This window comes from Anas platyrhynchos, chromosome 1, assembly GCF_047663525.1.
Source record: "Anas platyrhynchos isolate ZD024472 breed Pekin duck chromosome 1, IASCAAS_PekinDuck_T2T, whole genome shotgun sequence".
In the NCBI taxonomy this organism is placed as follows: Eukaryota; Metazoa; Chordata; class Aves; order Anseriformes; family Anatidae; genus Anas; species Anas platyrhynchos.
The window spans coordinates 55188550-55208356 of record NC_092587.1 but is presented as its reverse complement, the minus strand read 5'-3'; the positions used below and the strand labels follow the sequence as shown (position 1 = coordinate 55208356).

Below are 19807 nucleotides of genomic sequence, written 5' to 3'. Positions count from 1 at the left end.
GGATGTGTGTGTGTCACACGAGCAAGAACCAGCGTACGGGACAGCCGAGGTGCTTGGCGTTGGTGTGCAAGATGAAGCAGCCAACCTGCGCGGCGGTGTGTTAACAGCTTGAGCCACTGCTGAGCCTTCTTCCTTCCCCTAGTTACTGCATCATTAATCAGCGTGCCGAGGAAGAGAAGTTGCGAGCAATTACATCCCAAGGCACCCCACGGCATCAAAGTAACTCGATACAGTAGGATTCCTGGACAGAACAGATAAAGGGACACGGAAGATCCAAAACCTGATGCGTGTAAAGCGTGGGAATGCCCATGCGAGGCGCCTTGCCTCTCCCCCTGGACATCTTCACATGCCAGCATGCGGGATGCTCTCAGTCCCAGCCGTAGCAGCAACAGCCGGGCTGCACCCTGACCCTTTCACAGCTGTGGTCTGAGCCCACTTTTGCGCCCTTCACACCCTGAGCCGTGTTAAGCCCTCGGACCCACCGTGCCCATCCACTCCCGGCAGCCAGCAGGCCGGCTGCGCGCTCCCCTGCCTGTTTCTCGCATAACCTCTCCCAGTCACGCTCCCTCCTGGCAACGCCACCTTCTCCCTGCAGTCTCCCAGCAACCCTCCCTCCTCCCACGCACGCGGGCTGCTCTTCTCCCTTCCCCGGGAGCTGAGCTGAGCCGTGCCGTGATGCACAGCGCCGGGATGCGCCGCGCCGTGCCACCCTGCCCTGCATTGCCCTGCACACACAGCGGGCTCCGCGGAGCCGGCACGCACTGATGAAAGGCAGAGCTCGGCCCTGCAGCGCCCCGGGGATGGCTCCTAATAAGGAAGAGCACAGGGAGCTTTGGCAAGAGCTTTCGGCTAGGGTCAGGGCTCGCAGCGCTGCCGTTAAAAAAGAAATGCTCCTCGAGCTCTGGGCAAAGATGGGAGCAGCAAAAATATGCAGCGGGGAAAGCTGTCGCCGTGTTTTGCTCCCCGTTTCCATCCTAGCTGCTGGCTGGAGACAGCCCAGATCTTAAAGGCTGGGAGGACACAGCCTGGTACTGAAATGATGACTTTCATTTCTGCACGCTGCATCAGCTTTAAGTTTTATTTCCAGCCTGATCTCTCCCTCTCTACATTTACATTTGCCTCAGGCTGAAGAAGTTACTTTTATGCGCTGCCAACGTGCTTTCCTGGGCTTGGACTCTTTTCTTCCCCGAGACGTGGAAGTTGTGGCGTTGCCAGGATAAACTCAAAGGGACCTTATCAAAGCCATAACCTGCGTTGTCAACCGTGCAGCCACCGTCCAGTGCAGAAAGAGCAGAGCCACACGCTGGGAACCGTGCACACTTGAGCTGGCACTATCACTTCTTCCCATCGCTGGCACTAAATTCACTCTGTACTTACCGGGGGAAAAATAATCTCTGCGAGCCAAACACCCAACTACAAGCAAAACTGAAAGCATTAACAGATTAAATCCGCCCCTGAGCACCGAAGGCTCTCACCATAAGGCTCTTTATTAGGAAGTTAAGTCTTAACAAGTGGCTTAAGGGGTGGATAAAGCTTTTCCTGGGATAATCTGCCAGCATGTTGCCCAGTGCCAGTTCCAGGCCATGGGAAGAAGAAAGCAAAAAAAACTAAGAAGGTGAAAATCTTCGTTTGGTAAATGGATGCCTAGTAGCTGAGAGGTCCTCTCCTATCTTTGCCCCTGGAACTTCCTGCCATCTTCAGAAAGTCAAAGAGAAGTGTTTTTCTACTCTGTTAGCTTCCCGAAAGCAGAAACGCATTGGGATTACACCTACAATACATGCGCTCTCCCTAATCCTCTGTACTGTCAACCTTCCAGAACTTGCCACCATCACGTTCACTTGAACCACTTGCCAGTTGACTCAAGGTAACTAATCCTTCTAGAAAGGAGCGTCCTTGGGCAACGCCACCGTGGTGAAAAACCACGGTTCTCAGGTATGGCTCCTCTTCCCAGAGACCTATTTACAGGAGAACATGCACAAGAACGTAGCAATGGATCATCAGAACCTCCGGCCTTTTGCGATCCTCTCATTTTCAGATCTCCCACTGATGTGCTGCATACTTCAGAAGGAGTCAGCCACCTGCTCCGTGGCTGCCTCTTCCAGAAGCAGCTCCCTGGCCGGAGAGCCCAGCGACCCTGCCCCAGACACTTACTGCGAGAGATCCGTTCTGCGTGCTGGCCGTGGTCGTGCTCTGCTCTCCATGCGGCTGCGTGCTCCCGTAGAGCGTCAGATTGTGCTCGCTGGTCTGGCCTGCATAGTCCTGAGTGTGTGGCACCCCGTACTCTGTGGGAATCCCGTTCTGTGGGGGTGGCGGAAATGGGATTGTGGTGAATGGCTGCACCATTGCATCAGGAGTTGCTGCTGGCTCCTGGTTACCCTGGAGAAAGGAGAAAGCAGAAGGCAGCTTTACTACACCGCGGCAGGCAGATGGAAACATCACCCGGAGAAGTTATCCACAAACAGTCCGTGTCAACATCCCACCCACCGCCGCTGTAATACTGCACCGTCTGCTGTTATCTTCTCTATCAAAAGGAGCACGCCTCGCTCCTCCGAACTATGACACCGGTTTTTAATCTCTTTTGGGCAACTTTCTCGCTGCTGGGTGGCATACGGAGAACAAGCTATCAGGCGTGCAGTTTGCTTGCTAAGGAAAACACAGATACCGATTGCTACGGACGCAGAGATAGAAGAACAAGGTGCTAGCTTTCAAGATCCCTTCAAAGCTAGGAAAAGGGGGGAGCTGGGGAGACCTCCCCGAGCCCCCTGGGGTGCAGGAGCACAGCCTTGGCATTGAAACCCAACCCTAGGAGGCCCAGCCCGCAGCACTGCTCCTACCGCTTTCACCGCCGCCGCAGCGAAATCCACGGAGAAGATTTATGATAGCAAGGCTGTTTGATTTATGTGCGTGTCAACAGACTAATCCTGATTTTAAATTTTGGCTGCTGTTCCAGCCCCGGGTCCTCCCCCACAAAGCCCAGAGGTACTTGAGCCTATTCTGACACCAGCATGCTTCAATCAACGGAGGAAAAGGGGGAAAGGAGCTTGTCCTGCAGGCGGGGAATTACAGAGCAGCCTTCAGCAGGGAGCACGCCGGGGCTGCAGGGCCCCCGCTGCAGCTGGACAAACCTCCCAGTCCCTTTATCAGGCTACCTGGGACTTTCCCTTCCCGGCAAAGGGCACGATGACAGCATGCATGCAGCCAGCACCAGCTCATTCAGATGCCATCCGAGTCCCAAATCTGCTCGGACGTCGGCGTACCCAGGCCTCGTGGCAGCCTGGCTTTGTCTCCCTCGGGTGAGGCTGCAGAGCGCAGCCCTCACGCAAAGTGATGACTCTTTGCCCCAAAACGAGGATGGCTCCCTGTGCTTGTGCTCACTCCCAGCGTTATGGTGTGGGGCTGCCGACAGCCTCAACCCCGCTGGAGATCCGTGGGGCGAGCTCCAGCTCCACGTCACCGTCTTTCCAAGCTCTCTGCTGCTGACCACGTTTTGTTACATCCAGCCTCCCGCCTGTTTCCATACAGCTCACGTTGCCAGCCCATTTCTTTTGTTAAACATTAAGAGCTAAATATGAAACCGATCTTTTTTTTTTTTTTTTTAATCTCAAAAATCGGTAAGATAACCCCAGGAAAGATGCCGCAGCAGAAACTATTTCTAATTTTCTTCGAACAAACCAGATTCGTAAGCTGGTGGGATCCCTGATAGGAGGATGGGAATGCTAATTAGCCACCAACAAAACCTATTATGCCATCTTCTCAACAGTGCAGAGTTGCTCCCTGAAGGACATACTCCAGCGTTTTGTTTAATCTCACTCCTCGGCTACTTAAAATGCCAGCCCAGAAACCTTGTATCATCTTATTCTCAACGTTTCCCCCCCCCCCCCTCAGTTAATACTGCTCCTTCTGGTTTAAATGCATTGCAACCTTTTAAATATTTTCTCTCCTTTCTTCAATTATCTACAACTGTTTGAAGGATGAAAAATGCTATCTCTCTCTCTCGTGGTGTTTTGATGATACATATTTATTCGGAGCTTAATCACATCTCACAAGCCAAAATAACCTGGCAACTTTATTTATTACTTCTCTCTGACCTTCCTAAGATCTTTATATAAGGAATTTTTGGTACAGAATGCAATGTTTTAATACCACTGTCACTTCGGTTTTTAGCAATCTTACTAACACATGCAGAAATCATATTTTTTTATTACAAATGTATCTTTAATTTAATGTCTCAGGTTATCTGTAGATCTACCACTATTATGCTTGTCCAGGTTTCATCATCCGAGGGAGTATCTGGATCTCAAATTATTTTCTCTTGATATGATTAGGTACACGTTTCCCATCTGATTATTATTTTTTTTATATATATAATTTTAATTTCCTTCAGTGCTGTGGAATTACTTGTCCTGTCTCCACTGCTGTCTACAAAGAAGAACTCCTGAGGTGTTCTCCGCAGGTTTCGTGGCAGACCGATATCCTCCCCTCCCGTTACTCTACCTAATTTCAACATTTACCCAACACTTCATATTTTCAAGAACTAACAAAAAAAAAAAAAATCCCATTTATCTTCAAACACAGAACCTGAACTCCATTCCCTACCTCCAACCCTCCAGGGCAAGCCCTGCAGTCAGGAGCGTTGCTTTTCCCACTTCCCAGGAGGTCTAACGAGCAGCGAGAAAACCCTTGCTGGAGGTATGCAGAGGGGGGGGGATGCAACCAGAAGGGCTGAGCTGCAACTATTTGGTCTGTCCTGTCTCGACAACATACCTCACCGCATCGCCAGTGCTGCCTGGTTTAACTCGTGAGGTTCCCCACGTCAGGGCTTGACAGGGACAGACTGAGGTGGCCACGCCAAAGAGTGGTCACCCTTGCCAAACGCGTGCACAGATGCCAGGATCGCAGGATGGAGAAAGCCCAGCGACGCTCCCCCATCGACTGCTGCTGCTAGCGACGTGTGTGATGGGATGAAATGAACCTAATTAGCGCTCAGGAGCAGACAGCCCCTTCCTTCAGCTGCGAGGTAGATGGCGGCCGCAGCTCCCCCGCTCCCACAGCAAGCGCTTATTTATCTGCGGGGCTCGGAGCAGCTCCCTGGGGCCGAGCTCCGACACCTGCCCCATCAGCTCACACCACCAGGGCACCAAAGGGACAGAGGACACAGATACCAGACCAGGTTCCCAGATTCGGGCCCTGCTCTCAGCCCTACAGAGCCAAGGCCTTGTCCTCGAGCTGCCAGCTTCCCGTCTCTGGGTCGGGGTTTGGCCTACGGAGCTCAGCCCACGTTTTATTCAAAAACCCATTTTAAGGCAGTGAGAAACCCCAAACGGGGACACAGCTCCATGAGGCGATGTGGCGGTAACTTAATTAACAAAAGCTGGGCAGACGAGCCTTCAGCAAACCCGTGTGGCAGCACCTCACAGAGGGTGGGGGGAAGCCTCCACCAGAAGCACCGTGGCTCTGCGGAGGGGATTTAGGGTGAATTCTGTCAGCAGACAGCAGGTGGTGATCCAAGATCGCGGCACCGAGCGCCAGGGCCGCAACCACACACACAAAGGCCTCCCGCTCCCGTAAAGCTGTCAGCTAACAAAAAGCTCGGTGTATTTTGCCAGGGGCCGCTTTTGGGAAGCGCCACAACTTGGGTGTTGCCCGGTAGCTTATGAAGAGCCACGAGCTTCGGAGAAAGGCTCAAGGAAATGTTACAGCTCGTAAACGTGAGCCTCTTCAAGGCACCTTTCACTGCTGGTAAGCCCCAAAACATCGGGCTAGACGTGAGCAGATGCCTGCTGAGGGCACGGGGAGGGCCAGCCCCGCTGCTGACAGACAAGCCTCTGCCGTGCCTGTGTTACTGAGGCTGGAAGGAGCTGCCTCCCGGCTAGCTGAAGGCAATTAAGGTGTTTGTGACGACTGGTGTGTTCCCAGCTACGGCTGTTTGCTCTCCGTGCCAGCCCTAATCCCTTTCGTCAACAGCAAAAAGTGCTCGGAGCTCGGATCTGCAGAGCCCAACGAGATAGGGATGAGGGAACGGCGCTGTCCCCCTCTGAGCAAGTCACAGAGGCCCCTGGGGAGGCAAATGTGCCACGTGGCTCCCGCAGAAGAGGCCTCGTGTGGCTCCTCGTGGAGCAGACAAGGGCCACCCTGCAACCCTGCTGTAGCAGACCAAGAGAGAAGTGAGAGAAAACACAGGCTGCTTTCTCCCCCTTCTCACCGTGAACGCAAATTAAGCCTGCTGCAGTGGGCTCACCTTCCCAGCCCTCCCAAAACAGCCTCCTGGGGCCCCGTGGGTGCTACGGCTCCAAGTGGAGCCGCCGCCCTCTTACATACTAAGAGTACTAAGAAGTACTTTTTATTATCAGGTTAGTTTTGTTCCCAGTTAAGAGTGCTGAAGCGGCTTGGCAGAGAGCAAGAGGAGAACGGGAGCCAGATGGGGGGGAGCAAAGGGCTGGGGCACCCGCAGTGGGATGAGCTGGGGCGAGCCGCAGCACACATTAACCCTCTCCCAGGCCATCCCCAAATTGCCCCCTGATGATAACAAGCATATTAGGGAGCAATCTAAATTATGCCTTGCTCTTTAGGGTCAGTTTGTGTTGAAGACAGTCAAACACAAGCCGAAGTGATGCATGGGATGGTGCAGCCATGTGTTTCCATCACCCCCATCCTGCTGAAACTCAGCCACACGAACCCTTCTGGGATCTGGGAACATCATACAAGCTCTTTACCCCAAAACACAGTAATAACACTTTCCACGTCATCGCCATTTCATTATTGACCAGCTTCTGAATGGGAAGAGCTTTACAACTTCTAACTTTTACTCTAAATCAGTCCTTTAGCACCCGACCCCATAGGTACAAAGCCTATGGAAAGAAAGGTTCGGAATGAAAAGGCCATACAAAGCTAAAAGGAAGGGGGAAGACACAAGGGAAGGAGAACAAAAAGAGAAAAATGCCAAAAATACATGTGGACAACACGCCTTCCCAGCAAGCGTTACTGATTACAAGACCTAGGACAGCACAAGGTAACTTCTGAGCACAGTGACTACATCACCAGCCCCTGGCAATCTTCACCTCTGCCCAAACCTTCCCTGGACCGGCCTGGGTGCATGACCCCAACCCGACACCCACACCTGCAGCGAGCACTACAAAGGCATTGCTGAGACTCCAGAGAGCGAGGCCAGCATGTCTGTCTGTCTGTCTGGCGACCCAGACTGATAAAATCAACTTTTTTTTTTTCCTTGATGTTGGTCGATCATAAAAGCACCTTGAGGAGGATCACAAAATGAGGGGGGTTGGGATTTCACCTCCATGCCTGGAGCTTGCTTTTCATTAGATTTATGACACAGTGGGGATTTTTGACTCTGCTACCGTAGACACAACAGCAATGCCTCCTGAACCCCTGAAAAGTTTTGCAAGAATTTGGAGTTTTATGCCAGATTTGTTAAGGCAAAGTTTAGAGGCGCAGTTTTTTATTGTTACTTACATTGGATGCAATCATTTGAGGACATGCTTTTTCAATTGGCTTAGCTTAAGCCTAAATAAGCTACCCTTCCACCAAAATAGATGCCCAGGCACAGACCCGCACCTCGCTCACCATTTAAAGGCATGTTTTCTTCAACTTCCCGGTGCGAGCTTCCACTAGATTATCTAATCTTGTCCTTCCTTCTCCTCGATATGTAAAGCAAGGGAAGAACAAGTTATCTTCCAATATGCGCTCTATCACTCCAGGCCACCAAAAACTGTTTGGTAAAAGAAAGCAGCTGGCTTTTTTTTTTTTTTTTTAAATAAAAAAATAAAAAAATGGAGAAGTTCAAGCCCCTCTGTTGTAGGAAAGGAAGAAAGACAATTGTAGTCTTATCTTACCCTTCTACACAGGAAGCACTCACTCATCCCCACACTGTCATTATTTCCAGGACTGGCCAAGGTTTGCTCCATCCCTACGTGCAGATGTGGGCTCTCGGTGCTGAACGTGCGCTCCTGTAATTAAGAAGCCCCTGGGCAACCTGCAGAGAGGCTCCCGGCTGGATACGGCCAAAGCCTGAGAGTAGCACATCAGCAAGGTCCAGAGCCACAGCCTGAAACGTACCTGCCCACCTTGAGATTTTAAGAACACGGATTTCCTCCGCCTAAAATCTACATTATTCCCCTTTCCCCAAAAAAAATAAATAAAAAGAAAAAAAGAAGCAGAAGTTAAATGTTACTGGCAATTAAGGCGTCCCAACAAATGCTTTCAATCAATTCACGCTCTCTGGGGTTGATTAGAAAGAGAATTGTGCTTCACAAGACTCCATCAAGGCTCCAACATCTGTTTCTATTCCATACTAGGAATGAAACTACTTCTGAAAATTATTGGGGTAGAAAGGGGGTTGGGAACAAAGGAAAAAGTCCCCAGGATGGATGCTTCCTAAGCAAGAAAAGCCAGCATGAATGAAAGGCCAGGCTCAGATTCCTGTTTGAAACCAATCTTTAGCACCTACCCTGGCGGTGTTCTCAGCTCCACGTGAACATTTTCCACGTTGCATTCATAGTCAAATGTTCTTGGGAGAGAGATTTCCATAAGACAGCTAGCTTCTACCAAACTGCTATGAAAATAAAGCCTCAAAATACGGTGAATCTAGTCACACACTGATCCAACAGGCACCCAGAGTGGCAGAAGCATCCCCCGGACGAGTGAGATGACTTCACCGCTGGGCGAAGAGGGTTAAGTTTCCTCTTCTGGACCAGAATTCAAATGAATCACAGCTAAGAGACAGTGCACTGCAGATGTGTCACGTATGTTTAATCCAAGCTAACCACGATTAGCTTTTCGGGCAGATTAGCAAACCGATCACACTCACAGTCGCACGAGTGCGGATTCCCATGCAGGGAGGCAGCAGGATCCAGAGGCCAGCAGCAGGGAAGGAGCAGGGTGATGGCTCGTCTGGGGGCAGTCCGTGGCTGCATCAGATCAAGCCCACCCTCATACCTGGGTACATACGCAACTGCAGAGGACCTGCCTGCACTGCTTCTCTGCCTGAGTTGACCACTAACCTGCAGATCCCTGGTGCTGCTCAGTACAAGAAGGGCCGCAGGACAAAGGGAGGAAAATCCCCGGTAGCTCTCTGGGAAAGCTACGTGGGAAAAACCCATGGTAGCTCTCTGCCGGGATGGCAGGGGATTGGCACAGCTCAGCCATCCCAGCCAGGTCTGCAGGCAGATCGCTCGCTTCAGGCGGCTTTGTTTCAAGGCCGATGCAATGGCAGCTTTCCAGGTGATGCTGTATTTCTAAAAACCAGCATCTGCCTCTTCAAACCCAACCAGGAACCTGAGCTGGACCAGGAAGCGGTTCTTCATCCCCTGCTCTGGGAACGGGCTGTCTCCTCGTAGCTGCAAGCACATCACCAAGCCGCACTGTGGGGCAGGTCATCCCTGCAGCCCCAGGAATTCAGGCTTCTTTCCTGAGGGTTAAACCCTCTGGATTTTCATTCAGCCCCTTCGAAAGATCCAAATCTACTTTAGTCCCAGGAATTTCTCCAAGCCCTTCCTGCATGACATACCCATATGTGACAGACTCCTCCGGATCTCTCTCTGTACCTGGTGCTCTCCTAGGAAGGATTTTGAAGATGCCTTTTGGCACACAGCTTCCCTGCACCCCTCTCCCCTGCTGCCAGCAGCGTGAGCTGCATGGGGGTGCTGCTCTGAGCTGGCTTGGTTACTTGATGAGGGCCAACTAGTGAGAAAAAGAAAACCTCAAAGCCCAGACAGCTTCATTTGTATCGTACTCACGCAGGCCCCTTTGATCCCCCTGATCTCCCTGGCCAGCAAGAAGCCCTCCCTCCTGCCCGTACTGATTCCAGCACCTCGCACGGAAAAGCAGCCCTGCCTCCTCTGCCAGCTGAGGAGGAGGAAGGGAGAAAAACGCCGGGCAGGCGAGCACATCTGGAATCAATTGGGAAGGCTCTGAATGCCTCGGAAAGAACTGCAGAGCTGGCAGAAAGCAGAGCGCGGAGCTGCGCCTTCGGACGTGACTACGGAGCAAAGGTGGGGGACGAGACGGATGCAGCATACCGAAACACAGCACCAGAGCTCCTCCTGAGGATCTCTTTTGTGCTGTTGGCTGTTTTTTTGTGTGTTTTGTTGTTTCAATGCAGGCAGTTACAGCTCCCGGCCCTGTCACATCCTCACCGTGGGTACGGCCACAATGCAGCGCCGAACAGACGGGCTCGGATGCACGCGGCCCCAGCCAAGGCAAACGAGACTCATCTGTGACTCAAGTGCCAGGACTCGATAACAAAGCAACAATATTATAATCAAGCTGCTCTCGGGGTGCGGGGTGGAGGAAATCTGTGACTTGGCATATGCTCGAGAACAGAATTTTGACAGTTTAAAAAATGCAGATTTCTTCCCACAATGACTTTCCATTCCAGCAACGCGTTCCCCTATCTCGTTATTCATTTGTTCCAAGATGAGTTTTCCATTTTCAAGAAAGCCTTCGTTCTGTATCCTGGAAAGCAGGGATGCTGGAAAGGAATAGAGGGCCACAGAGAAGCAACTCACCAGAGCAACAGCCTGGTAAAAAAAGCATGAGTAAAATCATCTGGATATATTACCAAGAAGAAAACGAGAGCAATATTACTTCAGTGTGTGGCCTTGGCTAGATGAAAAATCAGATACGTGCTTTCACATATGCATTTTAAAAGGGGAATTAACTCAAAAGGGAACAGGAAAGAGCCACAAAGTGACCACAAAACTGGGAGGGTGGTGGGGAGACACAAAACATGGCTGTATACCAAAAAACTTGAGAACCCCAACCTAGCTTGCTTATCATTAAAAAAAAAAATTAAGTGCCAACTCATTATTCTGTGAAAGTACATTAATGGTTAGGAAAAAAAAACACTGGGCACTAATAATATTTAATCAAATGAGCAAAAGCATCAAGAAAACCAATAGCCAGGAGCTGAGTCTGATGAATTCAGCTCTGGTAAGAGGCACCATTTTATTTTGTTTGCTGATTTTCTAAATGACAGTCATTAAGTCAGCTACTGGGAAGGATTCGGTCCCTTCCTTCGTGCCTTTACGCTGTGAATGTTACACAGTTCAGAAGAGAGGTGTCAGGGTGAGACATACCGGCCCGCAATGCGCGTAGAGGTGGATCTATAGGGCAATACTCTAGAAAGCCACGAGAAGCTGGTGGAAGTCGATGAACAGCACGGAAAGCAGATTACACCAAGCAGCAGACGCGTTTATAAGCGGAATGACCTAATCTTATGGAGAGAAACAAGCGATTGAGGAGTGACACGGACCAGCTAATGCGATAAACCACCAAGCGGCCTCGGAAGAGGCAATTCTGCTGCCTCCCCTGGCTGTTGCGAGACCTCGTTATGCCACGGCCACAGCCAGAACATGAATCCAAACAATACTCCTCTGTTCGGTCCCAAACCCAGCCGTCTCGCCCGCTATCTGCCCCAGCAGGGCGGCATATGGCCAGGGCAGGCAGGCGAGGGGAACCATCCTCCTTGCAGCAGCCTGCAGTCGTGCTAGGTTAAGCACAACGTGAAAACACACCTGAGAGCAGCCTCAGCCCCAAAAAAGAGGCTACATGGAGATTGAACAGATGTTATTGCCACAACCCTGCTCCGCTCGTGCCCAACTTTTAGAGCGTCCCCACGTAAGCTGGCGCAATAGCGGCTTACACGTGATGGACGTCAGGTACCAAACACGCATCAAACTTCTGTTAAAAACCAGACTTTTAACACCAAGATGCACGCCTGGCTGCTCCTGTCAATCCTGCAGTAGGGGAATGCCCGATTATTTATTTTTTTTTCCACGTATATATATATTTATCGTCTTACTGAGAGGAAATGCCAAGGACTGCTGCAGCCCCTGTCCCTCGAGGCTCTGCTGCTGCCATCCGGCTGCGCTGCCTTTGCAGCGATGAATATTTAAAGAGGGCAATAAATATTTCAGAGCACATTCATCCCGATGAGAAGTCTATTAGAATAAGAGAGGAGACACAAACACGCAGGGCCGCGGCTGCTCCCTGCTCTGCCCCTCCTGCCCCGACCACCTCCCACCCCTCCAGCCCTCGACAGGCACCTGAGCACCTCAAATATTCATGAGCACAGCTCCAGTTACCATCCAAACAGGCAGAAACACCACAAAAAAAGTTAAAAAGGTGCTCTACTTTCCAGCGAGGTGTGCTTTTACCTCTTCTGGGGCCGCTGGCTTTGGGGCGTAGTGATGAGGGAAAGAGAATTTGCTTACAGCCCCCGCAGAAATGAGGCCACTTCAGAGCAAACCTTGAAAGAGGAACAAAACCAAAACCACCAAACCCAAAAGCTCACTGCCTGGTCGAGCAGGAACCCGTGAAAGCCCATCTTTTTTTCCCCTGCAGCTCCTCTCCTTCATTTAAGCAGTACATGCACGCGGGTGCTCCTCCGTCACTAGCAGCTCTGCTTGGCTCTCCCTGGGATGCTGACAGATGCACAGAACTTGGCCAGCATTGGCATGGAGAAAACTGGCTAGAAAACAGGTTTAGGACATAACAGAAAGTGCTTTCATTTAATCAGCTGTCATTTGCATGCCATTCATGGTAAGGGGGGCGATTTTAACCACCACGGTGCTAAAAGCTTGCTTTTCTTTTTTTTTTTTTTCCTCTTAATTGCACCTATAAAGGAACTTTAACAAAAAAAACTTGGGGGAGGAACAAAAATTTTGCAGTGGATTTTGAAGGAAATCAGACTCCCTTAAGGTACTTGTTCAGGATCATTCTTACAAGGCCATAAAATCCACGGCCATGCTCAAAACTGGGCTCTCGTGCCAGCCTCCACCACTTACCTCACCGGACTCAGAGGACATAAAACATCCACTGGTCACACAGGGCAGGGAAGCCTTCAGAAAACCCAGGGGTTGGAACCAGGTGGGATTTGAGGTCCTTTCCAACCCAAACCATTCCCTGAGGGTGGTTGGGTCTTACCTACGCAGGGAAGGCCTTGATAGGTATCAGGAACAAGCTTCCTACTGCAAGCTGCTGGAAGAGCAGCAGCAATACCTCCAAAAATACACATTTTATATCAAAAATAGAAAATAGCAATCACAGCAGCCTAGCTCAGACAGGGCCACCAATCCTGCTGCCCTGCAAGCAGCGAGTGCCGGGATTTTCCATCCCCGCTCCCAACCACCACAACCCTCAACAACATCACTAAGAAGGATCCGCTCAGAAGTCAGGCTCAGCCTGGCCCCAAAAAAAAACACCTCGTGCTTTTTCTATCCTATTAAGAGACCTCCTGCACAGCGCAAGCAGCATATCCTGGAAGACGAGCAATTACCTCACCGAGTCATTTAGGGCAGGAGCCACCATTTTGCAGCAGACATCAAAATAATGAGTGCTCCTCCGCTGACAGAGCAGCTGCCGATTATTCCCGTGATGGGCCCTGTGCCCACCAGCACGCTAATGTGGAAAAAAAAAAAAAAAAGAAAAGGCATCTGATCCCAGGCAAGAAAAGATAAAAAGTTCGTTAGAAGACAAAAGGAAAAGTGTTAGGAAGGAAAACAACACCGAACCTCGTGGCTCCCGCAGACCTCTCATGACTCAGAAAGTAAATGTAAACAGCTGAAGAAGTTAATTTGGATCATATCAGCCCTAATGGCACGCAAATGGCAGAGCAGGCACCCTGGGGAGAGGGAGGGAGGGGTTTGCCAGAGATCGGGTTACTATCACTGACAGCTGACCGAAAACACCACAAGATTTCAGCTGCCCCTGCCAGTTTTTCCGAATTTCAGAGGTGCGACGTGTGAAATGCATAGCACTGACTGAGGACAGGGAGGAAGGAGATCCTGGAGCACGAGTGGTCAAGATGCTGATCCTTCAACGAGCTGAAAGCAAGAAATGCACTGGTTTGAATTGTTTCTTTGAAGATGGAGAAGTTTTGAGATCTTCCAGGGCTAGCCAGGCGCTCAGCAGATCCACTCAAGATCCGCTGAAGAGATCGTACCCAAATACGAGCCCAGGAGGCTCAGCACAGCTCTGCACGTCAATCTAACACGGGTCTTTCCCACCACCAACTTCTTTTTGCTGAGATTTACGCCAAAGAGCATCTCAGAAAAAATCGTATAGCAATGCAGCGAGCCTCACAGCTAACCTGGAGCCCTGGGAGGATTTGGAGACCACTGTGCTCCTCTCCAAAATGCACTCTCCTGGATGGTTCACCTTCCTTTACACTCCCCCAAAATATTAAGAAATTCCGATTGCTTGGCTCGAGCTGTTCCTCTTCCCTTCCGTGTGACAGACCAAGTCGCTCAGAGTTTCCTACCCACCCTCTGGCCTTCTGGATACTTCTGCTTTCAGCAGAGGACCGGCCGGGAGCCGCATTTCTGCCCGTGTGGTTCCCCACCAGGCACGGACCTTCCCAGGCGAGCTGCAGCCCGCAGCCTCCGGCACAGCTTTCTCCTTCCTTCCCTCTGCACCACGCTCGCTGCAACTCCCGCAGCTCGTTGTCAGAGCTAATTAAGAGCATTGCTAACAGGAAAAAAAAAAAAAAAAAAAAGCCTTAAGAAATCACGTTTGAGCCGCAAGCCAAGAGGGACGGGAACGTCACCACCTCCGCGCAGAGGGGCTGATTTCAGGAGCCTCTTCGTTTCGGCCAAGTCGCCACCAGGCTGCCTAAAGCTACAAGTTCAGAACAGATAAAAAACACAGCTCAGGGACCCTTAATCTGATTTAACCTGCTCTGTTTAGATTCGTCTCAGTGAATAAGACAAAGCACACAGAAGTCCCGCTTTCTGACGGAGCATCAAGACCTCAGCAGCAATTCTTTTTCCCTACCTTTCTGAAGTTCACATTACCAGACAAACTCATTCTCGCAATATTTTAACCAACAACAGCTTTAAAGACTTAAAAGACCCTCCAAAAATTACCTCTTGGGATGCAGGTTCACAGCTGGCTTGGATGAGCAAAGTTTCTGCCACCACGAGGGTCGGGCAGTCCCCCAGCATCATTCCTCAAGGGCAGCGATCTAGCTGGGAACTGACCCTGCCACAACCAAACTACAAAGTCTGTGAGCTGAGCGGCCCAGGAGCAGCACCAGCACACGGGAACGGGTAGCAGGGAGCACGGAGAGAGCCACTTTTCAGCAAAGTTTACAGTCAACTTGAGCTAATCCTCAAATTTTCTTTTTTTCTGAATTCCTGAAGATGGGACCCGATGCTGAGCTCAGCGCCAAGCACACATTACTCTTAAAACACCTCTTCCTCAGTCACTTTTACCATACACTCATGCACAATCTCTTCCCCAGGTCCCCGTGAAGGACACCTGGAACACAGAAGTCTCCCAAGGTCCCACCACAGCCTCCAGTCACAACCCCCACAGCTCCCAGTTCCCTCCACACCAAGCCCTTTAACTCAACACAGGCTCCACCGTGCAGGTCTAAACTAAGCCAGCCCCAGCACCAAAACACAATCCTCCAAACCAACCCGAAGAGGGATTTTCCTAGAAGTACTTTCCCTCCCTTTGGTGATGCTTTGAAACAGCTTCAGCCTGCAACGAGGTCAGGGGCTGCTCGGGGAATGATTCAGCATACTAATATCCTGCCCAAATTTAACAGCTCCTTCGTGCACACAAAGGAAAGCAAGGGCAAAGTTAAAGCAAACTAAGTGTTAAGTATTTGAGCACCAAGCTAACACACCACAATGCCTCGCAGTCCAACCAACAGTTAACAAATTGGCTAATTCACTAATTCCTCCAAATTGCCCTGCTCTGTTCCTCTCTGCCTCCCGATCCAGGCTGGAAGGATCCTTTGCAGGATAACACAGATTTAAAACTCTGCCTATTGAAACGCTCCAGTCCTTTCCCCCGCTGCCCTATTTATCTAAATGACGTTTCCCAGAGCTGGAAGGGACACAGGCTGGAAAACAAAAGCCTTTCTTACTCCCCGCTCCCTAATATTGCAAAGCCCCTTGCACGCTGGTCGAGTTTTGATAACCTTCCTTTCTGTGCCACGCTGAACAGTAGAAGAAAAAAAAAAAAAAAAACAAGGAAAGCTACAAATTAAATGAAGGGTTTCTCCATCCGTCGAGGGTACGTGTGACAAAGGAGGACTAACGCTATCCAAGAAATCAGACCTCCTCTCCGGGGCGTTTTTACGTCTGGCTTTTTCAGGAATTTAAAGCAGATCTTGCTCTGAGGACTGGAGGGAGAAGGGAGCCTCGGTAAGACCCCACGAGGTGAACGAAGGTCTGTACACCACGCAGGTCACCCTCTGATTATCTAAACCTTGGTTAATCAGGAGCGATTATGTGAAAGTCAGACAGCTCGGGGAGCCCAGGACTTACACAGCAGGCAGAAAGCCTGCGCTCCCCAGGACCACAACTGCAGAGCCCGTGAATTTTAAGCAGGGTAACCCAGGAGGACAGTTCAGAGGGTTTTAACCATCCTCGAGCCTCCCAGCCTGAGGGCAGCCTTCAGAGGCAGCTGGATGATTACCCTCGCAATTACTGGGACATTTTTGGTGTCTCCTTGCACCCTCAGATTACAGGCTACTTGGAGCGCAATTCCACTTGGGTATTTAGAGCCCGACTGCTCAGGGAGAGAGTCTCCATTACAGGCAGGGCCAGTCGTGCCACCTATTATTAAGGCTGGCTGATACTTCCCACTCTAAGACCCTGTTTGCAGTTGTTTACCATCCTGAGAAAACATCCGGACCCTTTTATTCATGCTATCTGGATTTTAGTTGGCGGTCGGTGACTTTCTTTGCTGCAGTTAATTTCAGCCACATCAATCCAACCTGAGAAAGAAGCAGGGAGAATGTTTTGTCTTATGATGGGGTGGGGAAAAAAAAAAAGAACAAGCCTGCTTGAAAACCCTGCTAGGACTTCATATTTAGCAGAAAAACCTTCATTTCAGGGATCTACACTGAGCAATGATGCCAAAAAGGTACCAAAATCTGACTGATGCTAAAACAGAACTATAGAAAACTACATTTTATTACGTACATTTGCTACCAGAGCTATATTTGAAGGTCCAAGGATAGGGCACAGCAGTTACCCATCTCGAAGGCAAAAAGTAAAATAACCAAGAAACCAATCTGTGGGTGTAATAGAGGGAAAGTAATTTGGGACAAGGAGCCTGAAAGCCAAGAGGACGAGGTTACTGGGGGAGAAAGGGATAGATCAGGAAAGTTTGACTGCAACAGGGGCAGAAAAAGGCAGGTGGGAGGAAAGGAGACAGGGACAGCACAAACTACTGGCTGGACATCGTGAGGAGGAGGAGGAGGAGATCAGCCTCACCTCAGCCATCCGCTTTGGGTGGATGGGACAGGTCAGGGAAGGACAGAAGAGAAGGGAAACCGTGCCCGTTGGCAAACGCTCCCCAAACCTAAAAGCGAACCTAACGTTGCAAAAAGTCACCACTCCTCTGCTGTCAGCAAATACACGAAACCAACTGGCAAACACACGCCGAACACGCCGGCTAATTACACACCCAGCGCGAGCAGCAGAGGTCTGTGGGATGCAGCTGGGGTGGGCAGCCCTGCTAGCGATCCTCGCAGAGGTCACCGTGGTGCCACACGGACCGGAGTCGATGGGGATGGGAGGGTTTTTTCTTTCCTTTTTTGTGGGGGAAAAAAAAAATAGCAGGCGATTGCATGATTAAAGACTACCGTGGAAATACAGAGAAGAAGCAGAGGTCTCCTTCCCGAGCTAAAATATAGAAGTGCCCCAGAACTGAAGGGCATGAGCGTCTCGATACTCTCGGTTCAGTTCATGAATAACGTTGCTGGATTGTATCAATGGATGGTATTGCAAAGCCATATAAATAAATATTGCAAATAAATCACTGCTGAACAGGCCCAGCATTTGTCCTGGTTTCTTTTCCATATTCAAAGCACACTTTTTTTTATTATTGTTATTTTTGAAAAAGTTTTCCATTCAGCATTAATTGTTCTGGCTTTGGTGAACCCTACAAGAGGAGCCTACCCACCTCCAGCCTCTGCTGGTCACAGCACAGCCACCCCGAGCAGCCCCACAAAAACCATCCTGCACAGCACGGGATCACTCCTGGCTCTGCCGGAGCAAACCAGGATTTGGTAGGACAGTAACATTTCTCTGCTCAGATTCCAGGGAACACGTCAGATAGGGACAGTAGCTGACTACAACCTTTCAAATCCCATTTGAGCCCATACTGAGGCAAATTAACCACTTCCTCGAGACTCCTCGGAGGGATACCCTTTAGGCAATCCTGGGATTTTGCAGCTAGGAGGCAAACGGGTCAAGCATTTTACCTGAATCCAGCAAGAAGGCCAAAAAGACCCTTATTTATTAAAATAAAGAATTAAATCCCCTCTCACCCCCGCTCCCCTTTGCACTGGCGTTCATTTTATAGTAAAGGGCCGGTCATTACTAATTAAATGCAAGGGAGCCATCAGAACCGAGCAACTTGCAGGGAAAGACACCGCCGGTATTAAGGGCTCCCCATCCTTCAAAACCTCCAGCTGATAATATTTCTGGTAGCTCACGACAACCCTTTGCACTGATCTGGATAGTTCACAAATTAATAGCTCTTAAAATAGCGCCGGAACGGTATTTTTACATTTATGTGTGTTTTTTTTTTTTTTTTTTCCAGCTGAGGATGACAGCGCGAACCCTGGCATCCTCATTTCTCCCCTCCCGGGTACCTGGGATTCGTTACCTAGTCACCTGCAGGAGAAAGGCACCGAGGAGCAGCGAGGTTATTTCTAGGACAGGGACTTAAGGAAATGGCCCTGCTGTATCGGGTTCCCTTTCACATCGCCATCCTGCCTAGGCAACGGCAAACGCAGCTCCTGCCATCCCGAGGCTGCCCTGAGAGTTTGCTTCTACCCCGAGGCGTCCGAAAGCACTCAGGAAAGGTGGTAAAGAGGGGAAAAAAAAGCACATTTAAGGAAAAAAAATAAAAAAAACACTCAGTGGGCTCTGACAGGCCCCATTGATTTTTAAGCCCTTAAGAATAAGCCCTTCTCAGGCAGCAGTTAAATCCCTGGGTATCATAACAAGTTACAGACACAATCCATAGGCCCACATCAAACAAACATGTCCTTACATCAGGGCAAGCGAGCTGCAGATCCATCCTTCAATCTCCGGGGGAGATTCTCCTGGAAAAGGGCCTGGCCAGGACTCCTCTCACACAAACCTCTGCTGCTGACATGGTGCCCGCAGCCCTAAAACGAGGTCCTACGACAAACAGCAGAAGGGAAGCAAGAACTAGGGGATACACACAGAGGCAGAAAAGTCAAGTAACGCGTCAGCGAGCACCACTTTCGGAGCGGCAAAGAAAGGGAAAAAAAAAAAAAAAAAAAAAAAAAGAGCACGAGGCCGTGGATGGAGAACAGAGCAATCCCCCTCAGACAGCTCATGCAAGTTTGCAGGGTGACACCAAACCACAGAGCAAACAGCGAGGACGCCTGGCCAAAAGGAAAAGGGAGCTGCAATCCTCGAAGCAAGGGAAGGGGACGGGGAATCGTGGTAGCTCCGGAGAGAATCCCTCAATGCGCCAAAAAAAAAAAAAAAAAAAAAGAAAAAGCTTTAATTTTGGGGAGGGGATGGTAGGGGGAAGGTGGAAGAGATCCTGGAGCACCCAGGGGAGGTGGAAGAGACCCTAAAGGAGACCTACGGGATGGGAGGAGGCGGCTGTCCTGGCACTCGGGCTCGCTTGCAGACAGTTCAGACAAAGGAGGACGCTCTGCTACAGCGGGATGCGTCGTACAGCTTCAGCTAGCACAAGGTAGCCGCCGTGACGGGGCTCCCCCTCTCCTGTCCCCGCATATCCCCAAATACACAGCCCCCCCTCCGGGTCCCAGCGTGGGGGGCAG

General features: G+C 50.4%; 1 protein-coding gene across 39 annotated transcripts in view; it reads right to left on the bottom strand.

Moving 5' to 3' along the window:
• RBFOX2 (RNA binding fox-1 homolog 2) overlaps positions 1-19807 on the bottom strand; it is a 157508-nt gene that overhangs the window by 57278 nt on the left and 80423 nt on the right. For 37 of the 39 annotated variants that reach the window (XR_005262610.2, XR_005262603.2, XR_005262602.2 and 34 more), the window contains one exon: positions 2152-2376. Coding sequence is in view for 29 of the 39 variants with exons in the window: in XM_038172987.2 (XP_038028915.1) it covers positions 2152-2376 (225 nt within the window). In the remaining 10 variants the exon portion in view is untranslated. Of the gene's footprint in view, positions 1-2151; positions 2377-19038; positions 19170-19807 lie in introns of all 39 variants that reach the window. The other 2 variants (XM_038172996.2, XM_038172997.2) reach the window with 1 other exon arrangement.